The 24,252-nt window shown below is 35.3% G+C and overlaps 1 protein-coding gene across 3 annotated transcripts in view; it reads left to right on the top strand.

Moving 5' to 3' along the window:
• LOC100816446 (serine/threonine-protein kinase TOR) overlaps window positions 1–24,252 on the top strand; it is a 34,866-nt gene extending 10,614 nt beyond the window's left edge. The window contains exons 12-57 of one of the 3 annotated variants that reach the window (XM_003538286.5): window positions 127–248; window positions 382–481; window positions 560–646; window positions 728–858; window positions 1,179–1,281; window positions 1,361–1,543; window positions 1,632–1,724; window positions 3,009–3,044; window positions 3,201–3,299; window positions 3,391–3,489; window positions 3,588–3,750; window positions 5,462–5,586; window positions 5,732–5,784; window positions 7,122–7,245; window positions 7,350–7,532; window positions 8,756–8,908; window positions 8,991–9,143; window positions 10,004–10,075; window positions 10,255–10,389; window positions 10,518–10,579; window positions 10,696–10,793; window positions 11,215–11,324; window positions 11,396–11,569; window positions 11,652–11,717; window positions 13,876–13,944; window positions 14,044–14,154; window positions 15,682–15,822; window positions 15,915–16,043; window positions 16,132–16,297; window positions 16,381–16,595; window positions 17,870–18,076; window positions 18,910–19,023; window positions 19,100–19,303; window positions 19,453–19,533; window positions 19,733–19,807; window positions 19,886–19,952; window positions 20,034–20,194; window positions 20,317–20,490; window positions 20,647–20,775; window positions 20,864–20,947; window positions 21,592–21,653; window positions 21,735–21,807; window positions 21,893–22,027; window positions 22,866–23,039; window positions 23,109–23,374; window positions 23,920–24,252. In XM_003538286.5, the coding sequence (XP_003538334.3) occupies window positions 127–248; window positions 382–481; window positions 560–646; window positions 728–858; window positions 1,179–1,281; window positions 1,361–1,543; window positions 1,632–1,724; window positions 3,009–3,044; window positions 3,201–3,299; window positions 3,391–3,489; window positions 3,588–3,750; window positions 5,462–5,586; window positions 5,732–5,784; window positions 7,122–7,245; window positions 7,350–7,532; window positions 8,756–8,908; window positions 8,991–9,143; window positions 10,004–10,075; window positions 10,255–10,389; window positions 10,518–10,579; window positions 10,696–10,793; window positions 11,215–11,324; window positions 11,396–11,569; window positions 11,652–11,717; window positions 13,876–13,944; window positions 14,044–14,154; window positions 15,682–15,822; window positions 15,915–16,043; window positions 16,132–16,297; window positions 16,381–16,595; window positions 17,870–18,076; window positions 18,910–19,023; window positions 19,100–19,303; window positions 19,453–19,533; window positions 19,733–19,807; window positions 19,886–19,952; window positions 20,034–20,194; window positions 20,317–20,490; window positions 20,647–20,775; window positions 20,864–20,947; window positions 21,592–21,653; window positions 21,735–21,807; window positions 21,893–22,027; window positions 22,866–23,039; window positions 23,109–23,374; window positions 23,920–23,938 (5,580 nt within the window). In that variant the 3' untranslated portion in view covers window positions 23,939–24,252. Of the gene's footprint in view, window positions 1–126; window positions 249–381; window positions 482–559; window positions 647–727; window positions 859–1,178; window positions 1,282–1,360; window positions 1,544–1,631; window positions 1,725–3,008; window positions 3,045–3,200; window positions 3,300–3,390; window positions 3,490–3,587; window positions 3,751–5,461; window positions 5,587–5,731; window positions 5,785–7,121; window positions 7,246–7,349; window positions 7,533–8,755; window positions 8,909–8,990; window positions 9,144–10,003; window positions 10,076–10,254; window positions 10,390–10,517; window positions 10,580–10,695; window positions 10,794–11,214; window positions 11,325–11,395; window positions 11,570–11,651; window positions 11,718–13,875; window positions 13,945–14,043; window positions 14,155–15,681; window positions 15,823–15,914; window positions 16,044–16,131; window positions 16,298–16,380; window positions 16,596–17,869; window positions 18,077–18,909; window positions 19,024–19,099; window positions 19,304–19,452; window positions 19,534–19,732; window positions 19,808–19,885; window positions 19,953–20,033; window positions 20,195–20,316; window positions 20,491–20,646; window positions 20,776–20,863; window positions 21,015–21,591; window positions 21,654–21,734; window positions 21,808–21,892; window positions 22,028–22,865; window positions 23,040–23,108; window positions 23,375–23,919 lie in introns of those variants that run through there. The other 2 variants (XR_001383393.3, XR_001383394.3) reach the window with 2 other exon arrangements.

Raw genomic sequence — 24,252 nt, 5'->3', positions numbered from 1 at the left:
TAATGTGGTTGTGGTTATGATATCATCGTATGGTCTTGTACACTTGAGTAGGATCTTATTTTCCAGTAATTAGTTCTTGGAGCTCCATTTTACATCCTGTTGATATTGAAGAATCTAATTCTGCAGGATTTTGATGTTAGAGAGTATGCAATTTCTGTGGCTGGAAGGCTATCAGAGAAAAATCCTGCATATGTTCTTCCAGCTCTTCGTCGCCATCTTATACAGTTGTTAACTTACTTAGAGCAGAGGTAATGTTCAAGTGTTTATTTTATTGGTAGATAAAGCACATGTATGGAAATATTCATTGCTAATGGAGTGCATTGGTAGATTGAAGAACTCTTTTTATTACATGTCCATTTTATTCTCTTGCTGTGTCAGCAGTGCAGATAGCAAATGTAAAGAAGAAAGTGCAAAGTTAATTGGCTGTTTGATAAGGAATTGTGAACGGCTAATAATTCCATACATTGCTCCAATTCATAAGGTTTAGTTAGTCATGGTGTTAAGGATACATTCCTGTTTTATTTTATTTGGTATCTTAAAGATTTTCTGATTATGTCAGGCACTCGTAGCCAGACTTATTGATGTTAATGCCAATACTGGAACCATTAGTGGAGTCCTTGTAACCGTGGGTGATCTTGCGAGGGTGGTCAGTAAATTTCTCTCTTCTGGCATGCTTGTCTTTTATATTTATTGTTAACAAACTTATTTGGATTGTGGTTTTGTTTAGGGCGGTTTTGCAATGAGGCAATACATTCCTGAACTTATGCCTTTAATTGTTGAAGCTTTATTGGATGGAGCTGCTGTCTCCAAACGTGAAGTGGCTGTTGCTACACTAGGTCAAGTTGTGCAGAGCACGGGGTATGCACATGTTTGTTTTTGTTAGTATGTAAAAATAATCACACGACTTTTGTGTATCATTATGACTTTTTCTGTTGTATTTTTCCACTAATATGTTCAAAACTGTTAAAAAAGGTTAAAACTGATGCAGCCATGTGAAAATTTTCACATTCAAGATTTTTTTTGAATTACATATATAGTTTTGATTTGTAAATGTGTATGATTTTGAAAGTCAAGTCATATTTATATGAAGAATAAAATAAAGTTTGAATCAGATTTCCAAGTGATGTACTCACTTTTTTCTGTATTGATGTTGGTTGAGTTTGTTTCTGTTTTGACAGGTATGTTATAACTCCATATAATGAGTATCCTCAATTACTTGGGTTACTCTTAAAATTACTAAATGGTGAACTAGTATGGTCCACCAGACGTGAAGTATTGAAGGTGATGATAGTAATTGAGTAAATAATTCTTTTTTGATATAGGCATATGTATACATAAAATTTTACTTGGGTTTTGCTAGGTTCTTGGCATTATGGGTGCTCTGGATCCTCATTTGCATAAAAGAAATCAAAAAACCTTGCCAGGGCCTCATGGAGATGTTACCCGTCCTGCTAGCGATTCAAGTCAACAGATTCAGTCTATGGATGAATTTCCCTTGGACCTTTGGCCTTCTTTTGCTTCATCAGATGACTATTACTCCACAGTAGCATATTAACATTCCTTGTTAATAATGTTTGTTCTGATTTTTTCCACTTGTTTTGATATTTATGATATCTTCATTATGAATTCAGGTTGCGATTAATTCTCTCATGCGAATATTGAGGGATCCATCACTTGCTAGTTATCACTTAAAGGTGGTTGGGTCTCTTATGTTCATATTCAAGGTATGCAAGCATAATAGAGGCATTATAGTGCTTTCTTGTTATTTCTTTCCTCTTGTTTTCTGTGTGGCCTAGCCTAAGAAGGATTTATGATCCTCCTGATTTGTACTCTCTGGTTTCTTAATGAATACTTTTATGAAAAGGAAAAAAAAAAGAAGAAAGACTTGTTGTATCTGTTCTGTTTAGTTTACTTTCTTCCTGCACATTATTGGAATTTGTGCGCAGGCCCTGTATATGAGTGAGGAAGAGTGCGTTATTAGGCTTTAGCTTGAGTGGCTTGTTTGTTCGAAAATGCCTTTGCACTTTGGACTCATTGCTCTCTTGCTGATATATCTCTTGTGTCTAACCCACCGATGTGGCACTTGTTCTCCAAGACTACCCCTCTAGTCCTACTGGTTTGACCCAGTTGTGACTTGTTTTTAAATTTCTGCTTGGGTTTATTCTTCAAGTTTGGGCCTCGGTGGCCTTAGGTCTTGTTTTCATTTATTGCCTAGGTTTGTGCTCCTTTTTCTTGAATTTTAGAGGCCACAATTGTGTTTTCATTTACAATGCCTGTTTTTTTATAAAATTTTTAGGCTTTTTTTTTGGTTTGGGCTTTAGGTATTCCCTTGGATATAGGCTCTGATCCATATTAGAGTTTGTGTGGGGGGTCCTAGTCCAACAGTGAGGAAAGAGTGTGTTAGTAGGTGTTGGAGATCCCACATCAACTAGAGATATGGCCAATTAATATTAGAGCGTATCCTAGCAAGTATTGTTGGGCCTATTGTGTCACTCGCTATTGGGCTGCTATTGAAAGATGTCCAGTCCTGCAAACTTCATGTTCAAGATGTCCACTCCTCGGCGTGAAGGGAGTGTGTTGGAGATCCTGCATTGACTTGTGATAAAGCCAAAATATTGTATATAAGTGGGGGCAACCCCCACCTTATAAGCCGATTTTGTAGATTTGAGTTAGGCTCAAACCCACATTCTAAGAGGAGGCTTTAGCTTGAGCGACCTGTTTGTCCAAAAATGCCTTAGCACTTTGGACTCATTGCCCTTTTGCTTATATATTTGTCTAACCCACCAGTGTGGTACTTGTTCTCCTACACACATTAATACTAGTATTTGATTTAAGGATCTTACTAGTTTGATTTCATTATCTTGCAATGAGTTTCAGAGTTTGAGTTGTGAAACTGAAGAATATTAAGTTTTCTGTTTCATTAGTTGGATGTTGTTGAAGTACAGTCAGTTCCATATGTTACTGATATTCATTGCCAATATGGTTTGTATTTTTGTTTGTGAGGTCAGTCGATGGGACTTGGCTGCGTTCCATACCTGCCAAAGGTTAGCTCTTAGCCTTTCATTTGTAACAGACCTTACTTTCCAGTGCTTAAATGCTTATATCTGGCTTCATGCCTTAAGTACTTATTTATGGCATTTGAATCCATTTGAATTAGTTTTCATTTATTGTTTCGTGGCTTTTGCCTTCCATCCTCGTAGGTTTTGCCTGATCTTTTTCATACTGTTCGGACATGTGAAGATAGTTTAAAGGACTTTATAACATGGAAGCTTGGAACACTGGTGTCTATTGTGCGCCAGGTAGGTTTGATTGGCTTAAAAATATGTCCAATATTTGTATGATTATTATTCTACTGTGCTTAAAAGCTCAAGTATGATGTTGATTGTGCAGCACATTCGTAAATATTTGCAAGATTTGCTATCTTTAATATCTGAATTTTGGTCAGCCTTCACTCTTCCAGCACCAGCTCGTCCTGGTCCTGGCTATCCAGTTAGTGTTGCTTCTTCCCTGGTTTTGGAAAAATACCTAGGCCTATGAACATGTTTGTAGTTTATGATTATTATTTATTATTTTATTGGTTGTTGCAGGTTCTTCACCTGGTGGAGCAGCTTTGCTTGGCTCTTAATGATGAATTTAGAACATATCTTCCAGTTATTCTGCCAGGTTGTATTCAGGTCCTTAGTGATGCAGAACGGTGCAATGACTACACTTATGTTCTTGATATCCTTCATACCCTAGAAGTGTTTGGTGGTTAGTACTCTTTCCCAATTTCCTATAGCATATTGTGTGTATTTTTATTCAAGAGGATTGTGATACGGACCCAAAGAGGCCCACTATTTCTAAAGTGTTTTTTAGAAGGGCCAAAAGGTGTGATGCACCTAATCATAGCCAAAAAGGTGGGAATGGGGAGTGAGGGGGCCAAAACGTGATAACAGAATAATGGTATTTTAGTGGAGAGTGAGTGTCGGGTGGGGGGTGGAATTTTAGTGGAATTGGACCCTTGGGAGAGTTTAGGTTGCTCAAAGTGCCTAAGGAGAGTATTTACTGTAAAAAGTGCTATATCTCAGGATCTGGTCCTTAATCCCAGACCTGAATACGTAAATAATACAGTGCTAGCAATACACTCTTTGACACACTCCTCCAAACACTCTTTCTACTATTGGTTAAAATTTATTGGAACTATAAAATTATGGGTATCTAAGAAATGAGACCCACAAATTCGTGTTTTCTAATAAATGTGAGTCTACAATAGTGTGTTCAAAAGAGTGTGTTAGAGAGTGCAATCCTAACATTTCTCTTTATTCAATTACTTAATGGCACGAAACCCCCTCAACTCTTGGTCACCCTGTGCTTCCGATTAATGTAATCAACTCCCTAAACTAGTAAGGTCATGTAAAACTTACCCTGTTTCTACTCCGTATTCTGGTTTCAATTACTAATGGAATGGTGCTTGAATAGTTATTGATCTCAGATAGCGACACGTAGCTGCTATCTTTGAAAACGCTACAGTGGAAAGACCATTATTTTAAAAATTATAAAATAAACTAAATAGTTTATACAATTATTCTACACAAAAATACCAAAATTAAAGAAATTCATGATAAATAAGAAGTCATAGATTACACACATAATCACCATCAGTTTAGGATCAATAAGAACATAATAATGAAGTCCAAAAATGAAAGATGCTAGCAAAATTAATGGAAAGAGAACATAACACACCAGATAAAAATTAGCAGAATGTGAACTGCGAAGTCTAAAGGAATAAGAAAGAACAGAACATGAAAAGAAAAATAGTCCTGCAAAGTTTGAAGGATCAGAGGTCAAAATTAAGGTAACTTTTTGTGTGAATGGTCAAGGAAGAGGGGTTTGAAATCCTATTATGTTTTTTAAACAAAATATGCATTAAAAAATGGGGGAGAAATTACAATTTTACTTTCCAAACCATAAACAATGTTTCAGGTGTCAAAATGGATTTTTGAAATTAATATCGTAGTAGCTCTGAGGGCGAGCCCTGGTGCAGCGGTAAAGTTGTGCCTTGGTGACTTATTGGTCATGGGTTCGAATCCGGAAACAGCCTCTTTGCATATGTAAGGGTAAGGCTGCGTACAACATCCCTCCCCCATACCTTCGCATAGCGAAGAGCCTCTGGGCAATGGGGTACGAAGTTTTTAATATCGTAGTAGCTCTGCTTTAGTGCGCAAAAAGCCACGATGGCCACACCATACTATTGAGTTTGACTACTATAGGTGCATGTGACCTGCAAATGTTTGAAATAGACCTAAAATTCTGAAGAAATAAAATTGTGAGTGCCCGTGTACCACTACTGTTAAAACCAGCTTTTATATGTTCAATTTTTTGGGGGTAATATCATATTAGTTTACCGTGCTTAATGAAATTATAGCATAAGTAATTGTCATGGCTAGGAATGGCAAACTGTGACAATTTTTTTCTTGGTCAGGGACTTTGGATGAGCATATGCATCTACTTCTTCCTGCTCTAATACGATTGTTTAAAGTGGATGCCTCAGTAGACATAAGACGTGCTGCAATTAAAACTTTGACAAGCCTGATCCCTCGTGTTCAGGTTAGTTACTGTGCTTGCTTCTATTCACCTTCAGTTTTTAAAAATTGACTTGTTTATGCTAGGCATTGTGATATTTTTACTTTTCATGTTTAGTCTTTGATTGTTCTAGTCCGTGTTATTTGATACTCTTCCCTTTTATCATCAGGTCACTGGTCATATATCTTCTCTTGTGCACCACTTGAAGTTAGTTTTGGATGGGTGAGTATGAAAATTCTGAAATTTCAAAATATATGTGTATGTATCAGATTGTCCTTCCATCCACTGAAATTCTTTTGATGTAATAATGAAAGTTAATATAATTATTTGTTTTTGCAAGTGATAAATAATTATCAAGAGATTTATGTAAAAAAAAAATAGGGAACTGTGAAGCAAAGGTTTGCAAATCCATTGAATCATTGCCATTCAATATTTGTATTTTAATCAATTGGTGGATTGTGCCTAAATGAATTGCTGAAACTCCCTAGCAGCTTGTTTTCCAACACTGAGAAAATGATGTACTATGAGGAGATAACCTTGTTACCAATGGCGGAATATTGCAGAAGGCCAAAGTTCTGCCATATAAACATGCGATTGCGGCTTATGGCACCGCCATAGTGGTGCTCCCTTCACAAATTGCCTATGGTGGTTGGCAAAAATCCATAACTCTATTCTGCCATGGCGCCACCATTTAACAATAATGGGAGATAATATTTATCATTAATTTTGATTTATGAAGCAATTGTAAATTCTAACTTATTGTTTGCCATTGATGATTTATGGGTTTTGCTCTGGGATATCTTATCCCTGGATGAATTATGGCTTTATCTTTTGTAGTAAATTTTGTTTCCTTGAATTCTAAGTTCAGGTTGCTTGTCTTTATAGATTTAAGGTCCTTTGAGAAACCCATATTAATCATGCCATCTGTCTTAGGGTTGACAGCTTGTTATTGAATGCTGAATATTGAGAATTTTGAGATTATTCTTTGCCTTTTTTTTTCTTTATCAACTGCTTATAGTAGTCATGGATGATAAAAGTTTGTCTTTCTTATCTGATTGGTACTTGCCATTGAAACCAACTTAAAAACTACTCCCTCTGGTCCTTAATACAATGCACTTTGGTCATTATCATGCGGACCAATAAAAATAGTTAATTCAGTTGATTTTATTGATATTTTTAAAAAATGTTACTAATGTACCAATTTTACCCTTATTAGTAATCATTAACTTGTTATGGGTGATGTGAAAACATTGAAGTCTAAGACAAATAGTATTATGCACCACTATTGATAAAAAACACAAATACTTAAGAGTATTTAATAAGGATAACTAGGGAATTTTTTTTAAATGCTTCATAGGAATTGCAAAATGCCTTAAAAAAAGACCATCAATTTCTTCTAAAAGGTGTCTTATATTAAAAGGACTGGAGGGAGTATTTTAGAATTCCATGAATAATTTGAGTTGCTCAATTTTCTCCTTTAATTTATGCTATCATCGTTTACATTTTTTTACCTGATCTGGTGATCCCTTTCAAATATCAATTGTACTTATGTCTTACAGGAAAAATGATGAGCTCCGAAAGGATGCTGTTGATGCACTTTGTTGTTTGGCTCATGCGCTTGGCGAGGATTTCACAATTTTTATTCCATCAATTCACAAACTTCTACAAAAATATCGCTTGCGGGTCTTGAATTTTTCTATCTTTATTTTCTTGTTGATATCCCATGGTGTGTGTGTGATATTAAATATTTTGTCTTACAAGTTTCTAAAAGTAGCATTCTACTGCAGCACAAGGAATTTGAGGAAATTGAAGGGCGTTTACAGCGACGGGAGCCACTTATTCTTGGGATCACAGCTTCACAAAGACTGAACAGACGGCTTCCTGTTGAGGTCATTAGTGATCCTTTAGATGATGTGGAGATTGATCCTTATGAAGATGGATCTGATGCTCACAAACTTAGAGACCATCAGGTACCCTCTTGTGATGAGTTGTAAAGTTTTTTGTTCTTTTATTTTGGCCTTTAACCCCTGGGAAATCTACCTACTGGCTGCTGACTACTGAGCATGCCTCCAGTGACTTTTGAGCCAAAGTTTAAACTGACCAAAGAAAGTTTGAATATTGACATGTTAATCCCTGTTGACTGCATGTTAGGATAACAATTGGTCTGATGAACATTAGGCTTGATAATTTACATTTTACATATTCAAATAAAAAAGAATTGAAGAACAGAATGCAGGGCCACACAATAATCTCTCTTCTACTAGATTGAGATTTTATTTGTTGTAAAAAAAGATATTTTTTAATTAAAAGATGCTTCTAAAAATTGAGATAATTAATCGAGATTTTTTTATAAGGAAATATTCACCAAGACTTATAGTGTTTTTTCCAAAAGCTAAAACTAGTAGCTTCTGTAAAAAAACAAAGCTATATCATCAAACCATAATTTTCAAACCTTATCCAATGCACCCTGAATAGTTAAATGAAACTTTCATTTCTTCAATGTCTATGTATATTGTTGAGAAAAACTCTAAGTCTTGCATTGGCTAGAGATAAGGTCACAATAGAATATATAAGTGGAAGACAACCCTCACTCTATGAGCTAACTTTTGGGGTTGAGTTAAGCCCAAACCCATATTCTAAGATGGTATTAGAGCATATCCTAGATCCATTAAACGGGCCATCCATCATGTCATCCATGCACCAAGCCCAATAGTGCTTGAGCATGAGGGGGTGTGTTGAGAAAAACAAGTTCCACATTGGCTAGAGATAAGGCCACATAGAATATATAAGTAGGAGGCAACCCTCACCTTATGAACTAACTTTTGGAGTTGAGTTAGGTCCAAATTCACATTCTAAGATATATAAAGATAATTCCATATGTGGTAATCACACACATTTCTAGTAAATATAATTAATATGAATGCTAGTCTTATGATAGGAAATATACAACTCATTAGGATAGAGCTTTGTTTAGTTTGTAATGCTGCAACAAATCATTTGTCCTGATTCTATTAAGCTCTATTTTCCTCATGAACGATTGCACATTAGAGTTTTACCTTAGATTTGCATGTTTGTAGTATTGGGAAATGGAATCTGGAAATGAGATTTACAGATTTACAAATATACGGTTCAAAGGGGTCTCAGCTCTGTAGTTTTCATTTTTTCTATTGGTGGCTTGAAAACTTCCATACAGGTTAATGATGGTCGATTACGGACAGCTGGGGAGGCTTCTCAGCGAAGTACTAAGGAAGATTGGGCAGAATGGATGAGGCATTTTAGCATTCAACTTCTAAAGGAGTCTCCTTCCCCAGCCTTACGAACCTGTGCTAGGCTTGCACAGTTGCAGGTTCCATTGACTATGGATATTATTCATTGTGGCATTAGTGTTTTCCTATCTGACTTTCACTTATTGTCTCTGAATTTTACAGCCTTTTGTTGGGCGAGAGTTGTTTGCAGCTGGATTTGTCAGTTGTTGGGCGCAGCTAAACGAAACTAGCCAGAAACAGCTAGTTCAGAATCTAGAGATGGCATTTTCTTCTCCAAATATCCCCCCAGAAATTTTGGCAACACTTCTTAACTTGGTATATCTTTTCATCTTGGTGAATATATTGAATCTGTGAATGTGAATTTTGACATCTGTTTTATATTTACTTCCTAAAGATTATTGATTATTGGATATATCTGGTTACAAAATGCCAAAGATGAGAGTTTACTTGAAGATGTGTAACAAACACATTAGGACAACAAGGAATTTATAATAGTTTTGATGGCGATCTTATTCTATGAGTGCAACTATTTGCTGCTTTTGACTTCACAATTTGAATCATATACTCCCACATTACTGATTTCCCCCCTGACTCCTCTTAAGGTTTTGTGAGATTGTGCAAACCCCCCTATTTTTTCTACCCCTATGTTAATTGCCCTTAATTGTTTGAAAAACATTACATTGACACCCTTTATACATTACACTGACCCCTTTAATTGTTTGAAAAACATTACACTGTGTCCCCTCTACAAGGGAGGTTTTGTAAACATTAAAAAAGCAACTAGAGTTTGTGCAATCTCACGAAACCTCAGGGGTGTAAGTGTAATTTATTCTTAGAAATAAGGGGAGACCATAAAAAGCTCTTGGTGAAACCATTAAAAAGGCATTGCTGGATCCATATAGCTGATCCCACCTATTGAGAAAGGGTTTGGTTGTTTTTCTTTTTAAATGACTTTTGTTCTGGAGGGATTTTTCTATTGATTTTTATACCAAACTTGCATTTATCTGGAAAATATTTTCTATCAAGTTGGGTTCCTTAAAAACAAAGGTGAAGGGTTAGACTTAGTTCATTTTTTTTATTTTTTTATTATTTTAAAGATGCATGGAGACGGATGAAATTATGGCATTTTGCTTCTTTTTTGAATTTACACTTGTTTTTGTTAACTGAAACTGCAGGCTGAGTTCATGGAGCATGATGAGAAACCTCTTCCTATTGACATACGCCTTCTTGGTGCTCTTGCTGAGAAGGTCTTTCTCTTTTCTTTTTTGTCTTTTGGGGTGCATGTGTGTGTGTATATGTTCATGATGTATACATGTCCTTGTTCAATGCATGCTGCTCTTTTAAACAACTTCTTTACTGTTATTGGATTATTTCGCCGACTTTGTCTTATACCTTTCATGTCTTGTTGCTTTTCAATGGCACACAGTGTCGTGCATTTGCAAAAGCCTTGCACTATAAAGAAATGGAATTTGAAGGAGCACGTTCCAAGAAGATGGATGCTAACCCAGTTGCTGTAGTTGAAGTTCTTATTCATATAAACAGCCAATTACACCAACATGAGGTTGAGTTGAATAGAAATAATTATTTTCTTTTTTTATCAAGATTTACCATTTCACTGCTGCTCTCATAGTTTTAACTTTTTTTTTATCTGATATCTATTCATTTCAATAAAACATTTGCTTTTTGTAGGCTGCACTTGGAATACTAACCTATGCCCAACAGCATCTAGATTTTCAACTTAAGGAGTCATGGTAGTGTTTGATATTTAATTTCTAAGTTCATCATCCCTTCTTTTTCTTATACAATTCTAGTTTATATCTGTGCAAGCTTTTGAGAAGATTAGAGACTTATGGTAGATGTCCTTTAGGTATGAGAAACTGCAGAGATGGGATGATGCCCTCAAGGCTTATACAGCAAAGGCTTCTCAAGCAACAAGTCCACATCTTGTCTTGGATGCCACTTTAGGTCTGTGCTGATGACTTCACCTTCGTTATAACTTCCTTGGTTTGAGTTTTTTGAATGTTCCTCAACAGACAACACCTCTTCTGGCATGGTAGGGTACGGGGGATACCTGATAAACTATAGGTGTGGGGGATACAGAAATTTTGGATAATCTCTGAGTTATCTATTGTAAATAGGCACTAATTTGGGATAGAATATTTCCTGTATATAATAAGATTATATCTGTAATTATTATGATGGATTTTAGCTTTTGTATATTATGTTTTTCCTTTAATAGGTTTAGCCTATAAATATGGATTAGTGCTTGTGTTGGAGAAGTCTTCAAATATGGATTAGCTTTCATATATTACGTTTTTCCTTTAATACATTTTTAGGATTTTTTTTTCATCTTTGGAAATGTTTGAGCCTGGAGCTTGCTTTTCAGGTAAAATGAGATGCCTTGCTGCATTGGCTCAATGGGATGAGTTGAATATCCTATGTAAAGAATTTTGGACCCCTGCAGAGCCAGCTGCTCGTCTTGAAATGGCACCAATGGTTGGTTTTATGCTCATGTCACTTGTCAAGGATATTTTTCCCTGGCCGTGCTAAGTGTTAATGTTTTTTAGGCTGCAAGTGCTGCTTGGAACATGGGAGAATGGGACCAAATGGCTGAATATGTGTCTCGATTGGATGATGGTGATGAAACAAAACTTCGAGGTTTGGGAAATACCGCTGCCAGTAGTGATGGAAGTAGTAGTGGTACTTTCTTCAGGGCTGTTCTATTGGTTCGTAGAGGAAAGGTATTTGTTTGCTTGAAATATCAACTTTACTTGCTTTAAATTTTATTCAATTTTACTTATTCTGATTCCAATCTGTTGGCAGTATGATGAAGCACGTGAGTATGTAGAAAGAGCTAGAAAATGTCTGGCAACAGAGCTTGCTGCTTTGGTGAGTTTGGTTTATTAACTTTACTTAGTGGTTGTTTAGATATGATTCTGATGTGTTAAGATATCATTTTGATATGATTGTTTCCTTATTTGCATTATTGATTTAATTTCCTAGTTACTATTTTTATGTAATTGATTTAGCTTGATTATTATCCCTACGATTAAGGATTAGATTATTACTATAATTAAACATTGATTACTATAAATAAACAGCCAAGGGGACATTCTCTTTAGGCATTTAGAATATACTATTCAGATATTCAAGTTGGTATCAGAGTCAGGTTGAGGGATAATGAAAAATCATGCTCCAATGGGGACCTACTGTCCCCGGTGGGCCTCTTTGCTTGCCCTCTGTTTGTCTCCCTTCTTCTGGCTACCTATTTTCACATTCTAGTAGACCTTTATACTCGACGTACCTTTTCTAGCTATCATTTTTCATCTGATTTTGCTTTCTGGTGACATTTTCTGCTGTGAACCACCACTTCCGCCGCTCCGGTGACACCATCGCCTGACTCATCTTCCGCCAATCTACATGGCACTGGACACAACATCGGCATCTGACTTTTGATGCGCTCTCATGCGTCTTTGGCCCAGATATACTGGCCCCGTTTATGTCCCAGATGCACTAGTCCTGATGATTGTCCCAGATGCATTTGTCTTGCCCTCAATTTGAATAATATAGGTCTTCCATGAACAAAATTGAAATTGGCTGTCACTTTATTCGAGAGAAGATAATTTATTGAGAAGTCACTACTAGATATTTTTACCAAGTCACTTAGAGGATCGAGGACATCCTACATTTGTTCCAAGCTAGATGCATATGATCTATAGCCTCTAGCTTGAGGGGAAGTGCTCAGATATAATGATCCTTTTGGTCCTTTATCTTATTTTTATTTTTCAAAATGGTCAATTATCTTTAAAAAGTTCACTTTGGTCCTTAATCTTATTTAGAAGATTCAAAATGGTCCTTTATCTTTTAAAAAAATCACTTTGATACCTTATCTTATTTAAAAGGTTCGAAATGGTCCTTCAACTATTTAACCTTTGTTTTTTAGAATTGATATTTTGAGTTTACTATATGAGTTTATGTTAATGTAATCACACCTTGAGAACGCATTTGATTGTCGGATTTTAAGACCAGCCTTGCATTTGATATTGATTTAGAAATATTGATAAAAAGTAAAGCCCATTCCCAAGCCTTCTATTAACAACTTATGCTCTTGGGAATAGGTGACCCCTTGACTCAAAGGTATATAAACCTTATACAATGATTTTTTTGTACAACCTTATACAATGATTTTTTTTACCACCTTATACAATGATTTGCCTTTTATGGTGAAATCTTTTACTGTTTATGATCATTAATTGAATAATGTCTCATTCCTATCAATACCACTGATTTCAATGAAAATTGATCGATATAGCCTTTTCTACATGACTTCCTCTAAAAACATTTTATTGCATGTTGTCTTGTTCTTGTAGTTTCCAAGTGTGTAGGATTTCTAAAAAAACTTCGTACCTCATTGCCCAGAGGCTCTTCGCTATGCGAAGGTATGAGGGAGGGATGTTGTACGCAGCTTTACCCTTGCATATGCAAAGAGGCTGTTTCCGGATTCAAACCCATGACCAACAAGTCACCAAGGCACAACTTTACCGCTGCACCAGGGCTCGCCCTCAAGTGTGTAGGATTTCTATTTAAAAAAAAAACATTCCCACCAAACTCATCCCTCACCACATGCAACACCACTCTAGATGACCCACTCACTTGAGCTAGGACCACAAAACAGGAGCATGAGAAAAAAATCCCAAATGTTTGTGTTTTGGGTCTTAAAACACTTATTTGGAAGCAATTTTCAAACTTAATAGATTTTGGATGAGAAATTGATTATTGAGTAGCATAGAATTACTTTAAAAAGGTTTTTAAAACCGAAAGTTAGAAGGAAATCAAACAGACCCTCCATTTTTAGTTTTTATGATTTAGAGTATGTTTGATTTCATGTTTAGAAGTCCCAAACATCCATTCAAGTAGACTAGACCAATGAATTTGAAAAAATGTGCTCTGGAATGTGTGTGAACCGCAACACAAACACATACGTAATTGTTACTTTTATTTCATTTGCTTTTAAAGAAGTTTGTTATATAATTTTTTTCACTTCTAGGTTTTGGAGAGTTATGAACGTGCTTATAGTAATATGGTTCGTGTTCAGCAACTATCAGAACTAGAAGAGGTTAAGCTCTAATATATTCAGAAGTATTATTTTCAGCTGCTGCCTTTACTCAATGTTATTGTCATGAATATAAATTGGGAAGATCTTTTCTTCTACCAGGTGATTGATTACCGTACGCTTCCTATTGGAAACCGAGTAGCAGACGAGCGACGGGCTCTTATTCGCAATATGTGGACTCAGCGTATAGAAGGAGCCAAAAGTAATGTTGAGGTAGACAGATTTTCCCTTCTTAAAATGTATATGTATGATTAAACATTATGATTATTTTATGAATTAAATTTCAGAGGAATTTTATTAGATTCTATTGACTGGATGCATACATTGTGATTCATTTATTCTTCAAAAACAATGGGAATTGTTTGTGCCAGGGCCATAATCCTTGTACGTACTAAAAGCCCTAACAGTGTCTATTTCATTGAATTGTATGTCAACCTGTGTAGAGTGGTCTTGATTGAGATGACCCTGCATAAGTCCACAGTTGTAATTGTGCAGAAAGGGGTGTGAGAAAAATGAAACTATTTTGAAACAATAATGCTAGTTTTCAGTTCATCTTAAGAGCCAGACATGTTTGGCACATTATCTTTTTTTGATAATTATTGATAAGTGTACTTTGAGGCTGAGGTTATGTTAGCTTTTGATTAAAACTATGGCACTACAAAGAACAAACAATGGTTATGTGCAATTCAACCAATACATGTTAACTGACCCTTTCTTTGCTATGGTTTTATTTAATATGCAGTACTATGAATGTTCTATTACTTCCGACTATTCATTTAGGATAGTGGTGTGAATATCTAGTGTTCACACTAGTTAATCTCTGCCAACCCAAGAAAACACAATAATGGTATAGTTGATTGCAGAGTGATCATTGCATTGCAGATATAATGCAAATAATTTCTATCACACACATAATAAATGCTCAAAACTGAAAAAGTACTAAAAGATTAAGAAATTTATCATTTACAAAGTCATTGCTTGAACAATAAGTCGGTAATAATAAAAAGCATAACAAAACTAATAATAAAAAACATAACAAAACAGAGGTGGGCTTGGCCAGGATGGATTAAACAGAGACTAAGAAACAAGTAGTGCTGAGCCCAAACATGGAGCAAGAAGCTATGAAAACAGGCGTGGGCTGCTAGAAGCTTGCTGAAACTGATGTAACCTTCTGAGAACTTGCTGCAACATGTCTATGACTCTGATGTTTTTATTTATTTATATTATTATCATTATAAAACAAAAAAGAAAAGAGGTTGTTAGCCCTAATAATTGGTCTCTGTTCTATGAATGTTGGGAGACGAAGCCTCCCTCAATCAGTGGAAGCAGGTGGCTTTAAGTTTGAGTAAAATAAACATTTTTGAGTTGAAGAGATTGCAGAGCAGATATGAGCAGACTTTAAGAGAGGATTAAGCTTTTTGAAACAGATATTTCATAAAAAGAAAAAGAAGACATTTTCAATTTTTGAAGCATTGCAACTGGAATAAACCATAATTACTGCTGTGAATCTGAAATTTGATATTATAGGAATTCTGGAGTGATGGAGGGCGGCTATGCAAAGGTCCATTGTGGTACTGCTGCTATTTTTGTGATTGACAACTTCGGATGTTCAATACCGAATATTCAGTTTTAAATCTCTTAACAAAAGTTTATGATGAGCTCTTGCAATTTATCCTTGTAATTAACATTTTGCATAATTGTGCTTGATTTTCCTTCCTCTAACTTTATTGTATTTCATAGGTTTGGCAGGCACTTTTAGCTGTCAGAGCACTTGTGCTGCCTCCTGTGGAAGATGTTGAATCCTGGCTCAAATTCGCCTCTCTTTGCAGAAAAAGTGGGCGCATTAGCCAAGCAAAATCTACTTTAGTTAAACTTCTACAGGTTTGTGCTGTATACCTAGTCTAAAATGTTTGCTATCTTGTGTTAATCCTCATTCTTGTGTACCCAACTCAAGTTATTGTTCATTCTCTCAGTACGACCCTGAAAAGTCTCCCGAAAATGTTCGATACCATGGCCCTCCTCAAGTAATGCTGGCATACTTGAAGTACCAGTGGTCACTTGGAGAGGATTCAAAGCGCAGGGAAGCATTTATAAGGCTTCAGGTATTATATGTATTCTTAATTGTATAGGGAGAGCTTATCTGAACTTGAATATTTATCACTGATCATCTGCCTGCTTTACTTGACCTAGAATTTGGCTATGGAACTCTCAAGTGCACCCAACATTCAACCAGTTACACCATCAAGCTTCACAAATGGTTTGAATCTTAGTGTTCCTCTCCTTGCTCGTGTTTATCTAAATCTTGGTTCCTGGCAGTGGTCACTTTCTCCTGGGCTAGTCGATGAATCTATTAAAGGTTCTTAGTTGTCATAATTTTGACTTTGAAGATAAAATGATGTTGGTCTTCTTTTTTTTTTAATTTAGTTTCAATGTTTGTAGATATACTTAATGCATTCACAAAAGCTACTCAGTATGCCAATAAATGGGCTAAAGCTTGGCATAAATGGGCATTATTCAACACAGCAGTGATGTCTCATTACACTTTAAGAGGTTTCCCCGATGTTGCAGCTCAATTTGTTGCTGCAGCTGTCACTGGATACTTTCATTCTATAGCATGTGCAGCAAATTCCAAAGGTGTTGATGATAGTTTACAGGTAAGTTACAATTAATATGAAACCATCTATACATGTATTGATCAATTTGGACAATATTGGCAATGACGAAGAAATTTTAGGTTCAGTAATTATTGTATGTACTGACTCAAGGGCAAAACGATCTACTATTAATTACTGTATCAAGGGTTTGGAAAAACTCTCATGCTTTCATGTTTGCTTTATAATTTTAACTTTCAGCATTGCTTTCTAGACTTACCTGTAATTACTATTCTTTAAATTCATTGTTTACTCATAAAACTTTGAAGACTGTTGAAGTTAAGGACTACATTGTTGAAGGGTTTGGGATACACATTACATTAGAGAAGTGCTGAGTTTCATTTCTCAGCCACACATTGTATATATTTATATAAAACAGAAATAGTACAATAAGAAAGGAGAAAAGACAGGTTCAGACTAGGGAACCTGCTCCTACTTAGGCTTTTCAGAATCCACACTAAAAACAGCCTTTTCTAAACCTGTCAAGACTACTCTTACAAAGATACAACTAGTACACAATACAGCTGTCTACACCTACACCAGCTGTCTACACAATACAGCTGTCTACACAATATAACACTTTAACAAAGACCTTCCATGGGTAATTTATAAGTTGACAATTCTTACTTGGCATAATGCTTAAATGGAGCTGCAAATTCTAGAGTGAAAGTAATTTATGTTTAAAATCTGTCAGTGTGCCGAGGCTCATGCCCAATGACTGGTTCTGACCTGACTTCTGTGGGCAGAATTTTTATTAAGCCCTATCAGTATAACAATTAAACATCATGTCCCCATGACAAATGAACATATCTTAGCCTAAAATAACTAACCAACTAATTAATGACAACAAAGCGTTGTCCCACTAGGTGATTCTTATTAAAAAAAAGAAAGAAAAGCAAACATACAAGAAAAAGCGTATTTGGTGCTTTTCTCAAAAGTAATAAGAGTAGCTTTTGTGGGAAAAAAAACTCAAAAAAAAATTTATATCATCAAAGAACTTTTTCAAGCTTATCCAAATGCACATTAAAAATAGGAAGAAAACACATTAGTAATTTTAATTTCTTATTTGTTAGTTCTTCCTTTTCCTGAGAAACATTTTTGAAATATAAAATAAAAGAATGGATTTGTGTTCAATGGTGCAATTCTTAGAAAATTATATTTTGCAACTTAACTTTTTTATTACTGCACTTTTGTCATGTCTTTCTTGCATGTGATCCAATTGGAATATGCTAGTCCTCTTCCTTTGAATCTGAAACTTGATGTCACATTGGCTGCAGGATATTCTTCGACTTTTGACATTATGGTTCAACCATGGAGCTACTGCAGAAGTACAAATGGCCCTAAAGAAAGGATTTTCCCTGGTTAATATCAATACTTGGCTAGTAGTTCTACCTCAAATAATTGCCAGGATACACTCTAATAACCATGCTGTTAGAGAGTTGATACAGTCACTTTTGGTTCGGATTGGGCAAAATCATCCACAGGTGTGGGTCTGATATTGTTGAACTTCGACTTATTTCCATTTGTGATTTTTGTGCAAGTATCACTTTGTAGATGTTTACTTCTGAAAACTGAAGATATTGTGAAAATGTGGAAGCAACACGTTTTTGTTTTTTTATGTTTGGATGAATTTCACTTTTTGGTTGGCTATTTTTATATGGATTTTTTTCTTTTAGCAAGACTTGAGAGAGTTAGGGTGGTACTTAATTCAATTACGGGTTTGCTCCTTTTATTGCTGCAAATATTATCAATTATTTTATATGATGGCAAGTTAAATTAATGTTTAACTCTTGACACACTCATCTTTTTTATACTCTCAAATAATAATCAAGGATTTTTAATTTTCCCTGTTTGAGAATAATTTTCTGGTTTCGCTTGGTTTAAATTTTGTCTAAGGTGAATGTAATTTTACCCAACTCAATTCTGCAATACTTAGTGAATGAAGTACTCTTATATGAAATTTTTGCTGGCGGTGGTTGCAGGTAATAATTTGAGATTCAAAATAAATATTAAAAAACAGAAAAAAATGAGGTGTTGATAAGCCTTTTAGTTTGCAAGAATGCAAGATGAGAATTGACTATAATTGGTTGTTGACAAATCTGGAGTTTGTAGTGCGATGACATGATTTTGTCAGTTTCATAATTCCTTTTATTGTCAACTTCTTGATATAATAATTGTGTTTCTTCACAGAGAGTAGCACTTGACAGACTTACTAAATGCTTCTTATTGTAATATATTGCTGGTCATGTTACTGTAAATGATTTGGATGTCAAATTGTTATTAATTTTGGTCTGTTTATGTTTTATTTCTTCTGTAGGCTCTCATGTATCCTTTGCTTGTGGCCTGTAAATCAATAAGCAACTTACGCAAAGCTGCAGCTCAGGAAGTTGTTGACAAAGTTCGGCAGCATAGTGGTGTACTAGTGGATCAGGTTTGATGATAATCTATCTGAAGATTATTTTTGTTAGACTTCTGTCATTTTAACCATAAGCTGGCATTTTCTACAGGCGCAACTTGTATCGAAGGAACTGATCAGAGTTGCTATTCTTTGGCATGAAATGTGGCATGAAGCACTGGAAGAAGCTAGCCGTTTGTATTTTGGTGAGCATAATATTGAAGGGATGCTAAATGTGTTGGAGCCATTGCATGAAATGCTTGAAGAAGGAGCAATGAAAAACAATGTCACCATAAAGGAGAGAATATTTATTGAGGTGCTATAATCTCCTTCTTTTGGGTTTTTATTTAAGGCATTATAGTATATTGCCCATCTTGGAAACCTTGTATTATCTATCATAATTTTTTACCTTGGTGTTATCACTTTAAGTTTTTATTTTAATTTGTCTGTACCTTGTTATTTCAGGCTTATCGACAGGAATTATTAGAAGCTTATGAGTGCTGTATGAATTATAAGAGAACTGGGAAAGATGCTGAGCTGACCCAGGTATCAAAATTTGGACTTGTAAAATTGTAGCAAAAATGAAGGGGCTGATGTTCCTATGCTGTACTAGTTTCTGAAAAATAGAATTTCCAAGAAATATTGCATTCTTAAATAATGTAGAAATGCTGGATTTCAAAGAAATAAATCAATTAATTGCCATTTTCCCTTCCTTGAGCTAGTTTTCTAATAATTTCTTTATCAGGCTTGGGATATTTATTATCATGTTTTCAGAAAGATAGATAAGCAACTTCAAAGTCTTACAACTTTAGACTTGGAGGTAAGTGTAATGCTTTTTCATTCTTGCATTTGATTTGTCTTTGTTATGGGCATTAAATTTTATGCATATTCTTTGTAGTCTGTTTCTCCAGAATTGCTAGAATGCCGCAATTTGGAGCTTGCTGTTCCCGGGTCATACCGTGCTGGTAAATTAGTTTTATGACCTCCTTGATACTGGATCAGATTTAATCCTTTAGTCTACTAATACTTCCATATCCGTATTTCAGATGCACCAGTGGTTACAATTGCATCATTTGCACGCCAACTTGTTGTCATAACATCCAAGCAACGACCCAGGAAGTTAACCATTCATGGGAGTGATGGTGATGATTATGCCTTCTTATTGAAGGGACATGAGGATTTACGCCAGGATGAACGAGTCATGCAGGTATTTCCTTTCTACTGGTTGTCATGGAGCATGCAGTTTGTATATATTTGGCACCTGGTAAATTTTCTCTAGGTTTGTCCATCTTGACAAATTAATAATCACTCTATCGTTACTTTTGCTAGCTTTTTGGTTTGGTGAATACTCTCCTTGAGAATTCTCCCAAAACAGCAGAGAAAGATCTGTCTATTCAGCGATATGCTGTAATCCCTTTGTCTCCAAACAGTGGTTTAATTGAATGGGTCCCAAATTGCGACACATTGCATCATCTTATTCGGGAGTATAGAGATGCCAGAAAGGTCATTTTGAAATCCCCTCTTTTATCCATTTCTCTCCATAGTTCCTGTTGCTTTCACTTACCAATGATTGGGTTTAAATGTAGTAATATCTAACTCATAAATATGATTATTTTCCATGATTTAAGTTGCTTGAATTGTTTTATCCTTCTTGTACAGATCACATTGAATCAGGAACACAAATGCATGCTCAGTTTTGCACCTGATTATGATCATTTGCCTCTTATAGCTAAAGTGGAGGTGTTTGAACATGCGTTGCACAATACAGAAGGAAATGACCTAGCAAGGGTTTGTGATGTTTGTTTAAATTTTACTTGGTATATGGTTTTCTATAACATAATACTTACCCCGAGTTTCACAACATACCAACTCATAGGTACTTTGGTTGAAAAGTCGAACATCTGAGATATGGCTTGAGAGGAGGACAAATTATACAAGGAGTTTGGCAGTTATGAGCATGGTGTGTTCTTACTATGCATGTGCTGTTATCTAGTATCTGCCTGCCACATTTTTTTATATACTGTAAGGTTGTAGAACGTATGCTTTTTAGAAGTTCTGATTTTATTTTATTTTGAAAGCATTTATAAGAAGTTCCTCCAAGTAGCTTTGCTAAACCTTTGACTTTACAATCGGCTGGGAAAGGTGGAACATGTGCCTTTGTATACAACAAAAGCCTTGTCCCACTAGGACGTGCACTTTGTAAGCTGGTGAAAATTTGACCATTACTCGTTGACCTCTCTCTCTCTCTCTCTCAGTTTTAATCTAGCATAACCACTATTATGAACATATTTTTTGTCCTCAATTGCTAATATGATCTTACTGATTTGCATGAGTTTCCTACCATTGAAATTGACAAGTTCTAAAATTTTGACATGATTTGCTAATTGCTATTAATTTTCTATATACTCTATATATTCCTCCACAATCATTGCAAATTCCAATTTGTGGTATCAACTTTTGTCCATTTTATTACATTTTGCTTATGATATCCTGGCAATAGTATCCTGAATGTATTGCCAATTGCAATTATATTTCCCTGTTCTTGTTGTTTAATTATTTAATTATTGTATAGTATGGGCTAAACTAGTGCTTGTATTTTGCTAGGTTGGTTACCTTCTTGGTTTAGGTGATCGCCATCCGAGCAATCTTATGTTACACCGGTTTAGGTAACCTGTGATAAAGAAAGTTGGCTATGTTAACATTAATTAATTTTTTCAAGCCTCTAATATTTGTGATGTGTGCTGCAGTGGGAAGATTTTACACATAGATTTTGGAGACTGTTTTGAAGCATCAATGAACCGTGAGAAGTTCCCGGAGAAGGTGCTCAATCACTAACCATTCCCAAGTTTGAATAATAGGGATTATAAATATTTTATTGTATCTTATCTGCTGAGTTCCAATTCAGGTTCCTTTTCGCTTGACAAGAATGCTTGTGAAAGCCATGGAAGTTAGTGGTATTGAAGGAAACTTCCGCTCAACTTGTGAAAATGTTATGCAAGTTTTGCGAACAAATAAAGATAGTGTTATGGCCATGATGGAGGTATAGATACTTGGCTTACATCCCTCCAACCTTTCTAGTTAATTAAGTTTGAGAAATTCCAAATGATGAAAGCCTGGTAAATTTCAGATTCTACATTGAAGTTTGAAACAAATTATTAACTTGAGAGTAGTTTTTGGTCTAGTAATGCTACAGTTCCATTTGTTGAACCTAACTAATGTGGCAGTGCAGATCAGCATTGCCATATCATCCAATGTAATGCCAAGAAATAAAATGCATAAAAAATATTGCCTTATTTTTTTTATTATTTGATTTTTTATTTAATTGTTTAATTCATTAAATCTAATTGAGGACTTGGTGGTTATAATTCGGCCGTCACATCATTTGCGGCTAATGTGGGTACCAGGTAGTAGGTAATTGACTGAAATTATTTATTTGTGTATGGAAAATTATAAGGAAAACCATTAGATTTAACAAAGTGTTGGCCCTTAATAAATGCTTGATTTCTAACAAAAGGTCTTTTTATGTTTCTTTCCTTCTCAGGCAAACCCAATCTAAGAAACAGAAAATTGTGGAAGTTTTTCTTTTTAATTTTTCACAGATTTTTTCTTTTGTACCTTTGCAAAGATATTATATAATCATAATTGTAAAGACTATATATGAAAGGTGAAGAAAGAAATAGGGCACGATGAACAATTACAGAGATTTGTTAAAGGCTAAAAAAGTAAGGTAGCCCTCATTATGTTTCTCTTGAACACTTCTCTAATTACAGATGTTAAATTGGGTCATATGTGGAGGATTATTTCTCTAAATCATCTTATGTTTCTAGTTTGGAATTTTTTAAATAAATACATTGATTGTTTCTTCTTCCTGTGTTCAGGCCTTTGTACATGATCCTCTCATAAATTGGCGTCTTTTTAACTTCAATGAAGTTCCACAAATGTCTATGCTTACCAGCAATCATGTACCTCCTGTTGTAAATTCTGAGGAATCTGCCCCAAATAGAGAGCTTCCCCACCCTCAGCGTGGTGCCCGTGAAAGAGAACTTCTACAGGTATCTTCTTACTGTATTATTTTGTTGCTTTTTGATTAATGATGCTCACTTTATCTATCTGTGATATAGGCTGTTAATCAACTTGGTGATGCTAATGAGGTTCTGAATGAACGTGCTGTGGTTGTCATGGCTCGTATGAGTAATAAGCTTACAGGACGGGATTTTTCAACTTGTTCTTCAGTATCAAACAACTCCCTTCAGCATGCTGTGGACCATAGCAGCTTAATTTCTGGAGACACTCGTGAAGTTGATCATGCTTTATCTGTTAAGTTGCAAGTTCAAAAGTTAATAATCCAAGCCTCCTCACATGAAAATTTGTGCCAAAATTACGTAGGGTATGATCTCTTAACTTAGTAATTTTCGGATTAAATATCAAATTTTACACACACACACACGACTGGTGAAACATGGGCTTATCAATCTTTGTCTCCTTTATTTTATCTCTTTTTGATGATATCAAAAGGAACTTTCATGACTTTTTAATGTATTGGTTTGTTAATATTAGAAATATAATATAAAACCATTCGTGTGGCTTCATCTGTCAGCTTAAGTTTTTAGGATAATTGGTTCATGACATGGAAATAGAGCTTCTATGACCCATTGGTCTTGAGTTTGATCCTTGCCGCCCCCATTCTTCAAATAAAACAGTTTAATATATGCACAACATAGGTAGGTTGTGCATTATCCACACGATTCAAGCCCCAAAGGGCTCTTGTGTGAGGGTACGTGTTAGATTTGTGATATAAAAGTATAAAACCATTGATGTGTCTTTGTCCAACAAGTTTAGCTTTTAAAATAGTTGGTTCATGACAGATAAGGAACCTTTCACGTCTTCAGCAAATTATGATTTCTAGATTTCTGTTTTCTCTTATTTTTTCAGGTGGTGCCCTTTCTGGTAAATCTCAAAGGAGCAGTAAATTTTGTATATAGTCTGTACATAGTGAAAACCTGCCATGGATCCAAGTCCATTTTGCCCCCCTCTTCCCCCTTTCACCTATTAGCATCTTTAATTTGTGTATATGTACAGTAATTTGTCTCCTGACACTGCAATGAAAAAAATGAAGCATAGCACATACTTGGTCCTTGTAGTTCAGACCACATTTTAACTGGGTCTTTGTAAATATCACCTTTCCATTAGGGAGTGTGTGTTGTAATATATGTTCAATTAATATCCCTACAAGATGGAAATGGAACTAGATCATAGTTGTGAGAA

Source organism: Glycine max, chromosome 11 (assembly GCF_000004515.6).
Source record: "Glycine max cultivar Williams 82 chromosome 11, Glycine_max_v4.0, whole genome shotgun sequence".
NCBI classification, from domain to species: domain Eukaryota; kingdom Viridiplantae; phylum Streptophyta; class Magnoliopsida; order Fabales; family Fabaceae; genus Glycine; species Glycine max.
Note: the sequence above shows the minus strand (reverse complement) of the source record. Positions and strands in the feature narration are given on the sequence as shown.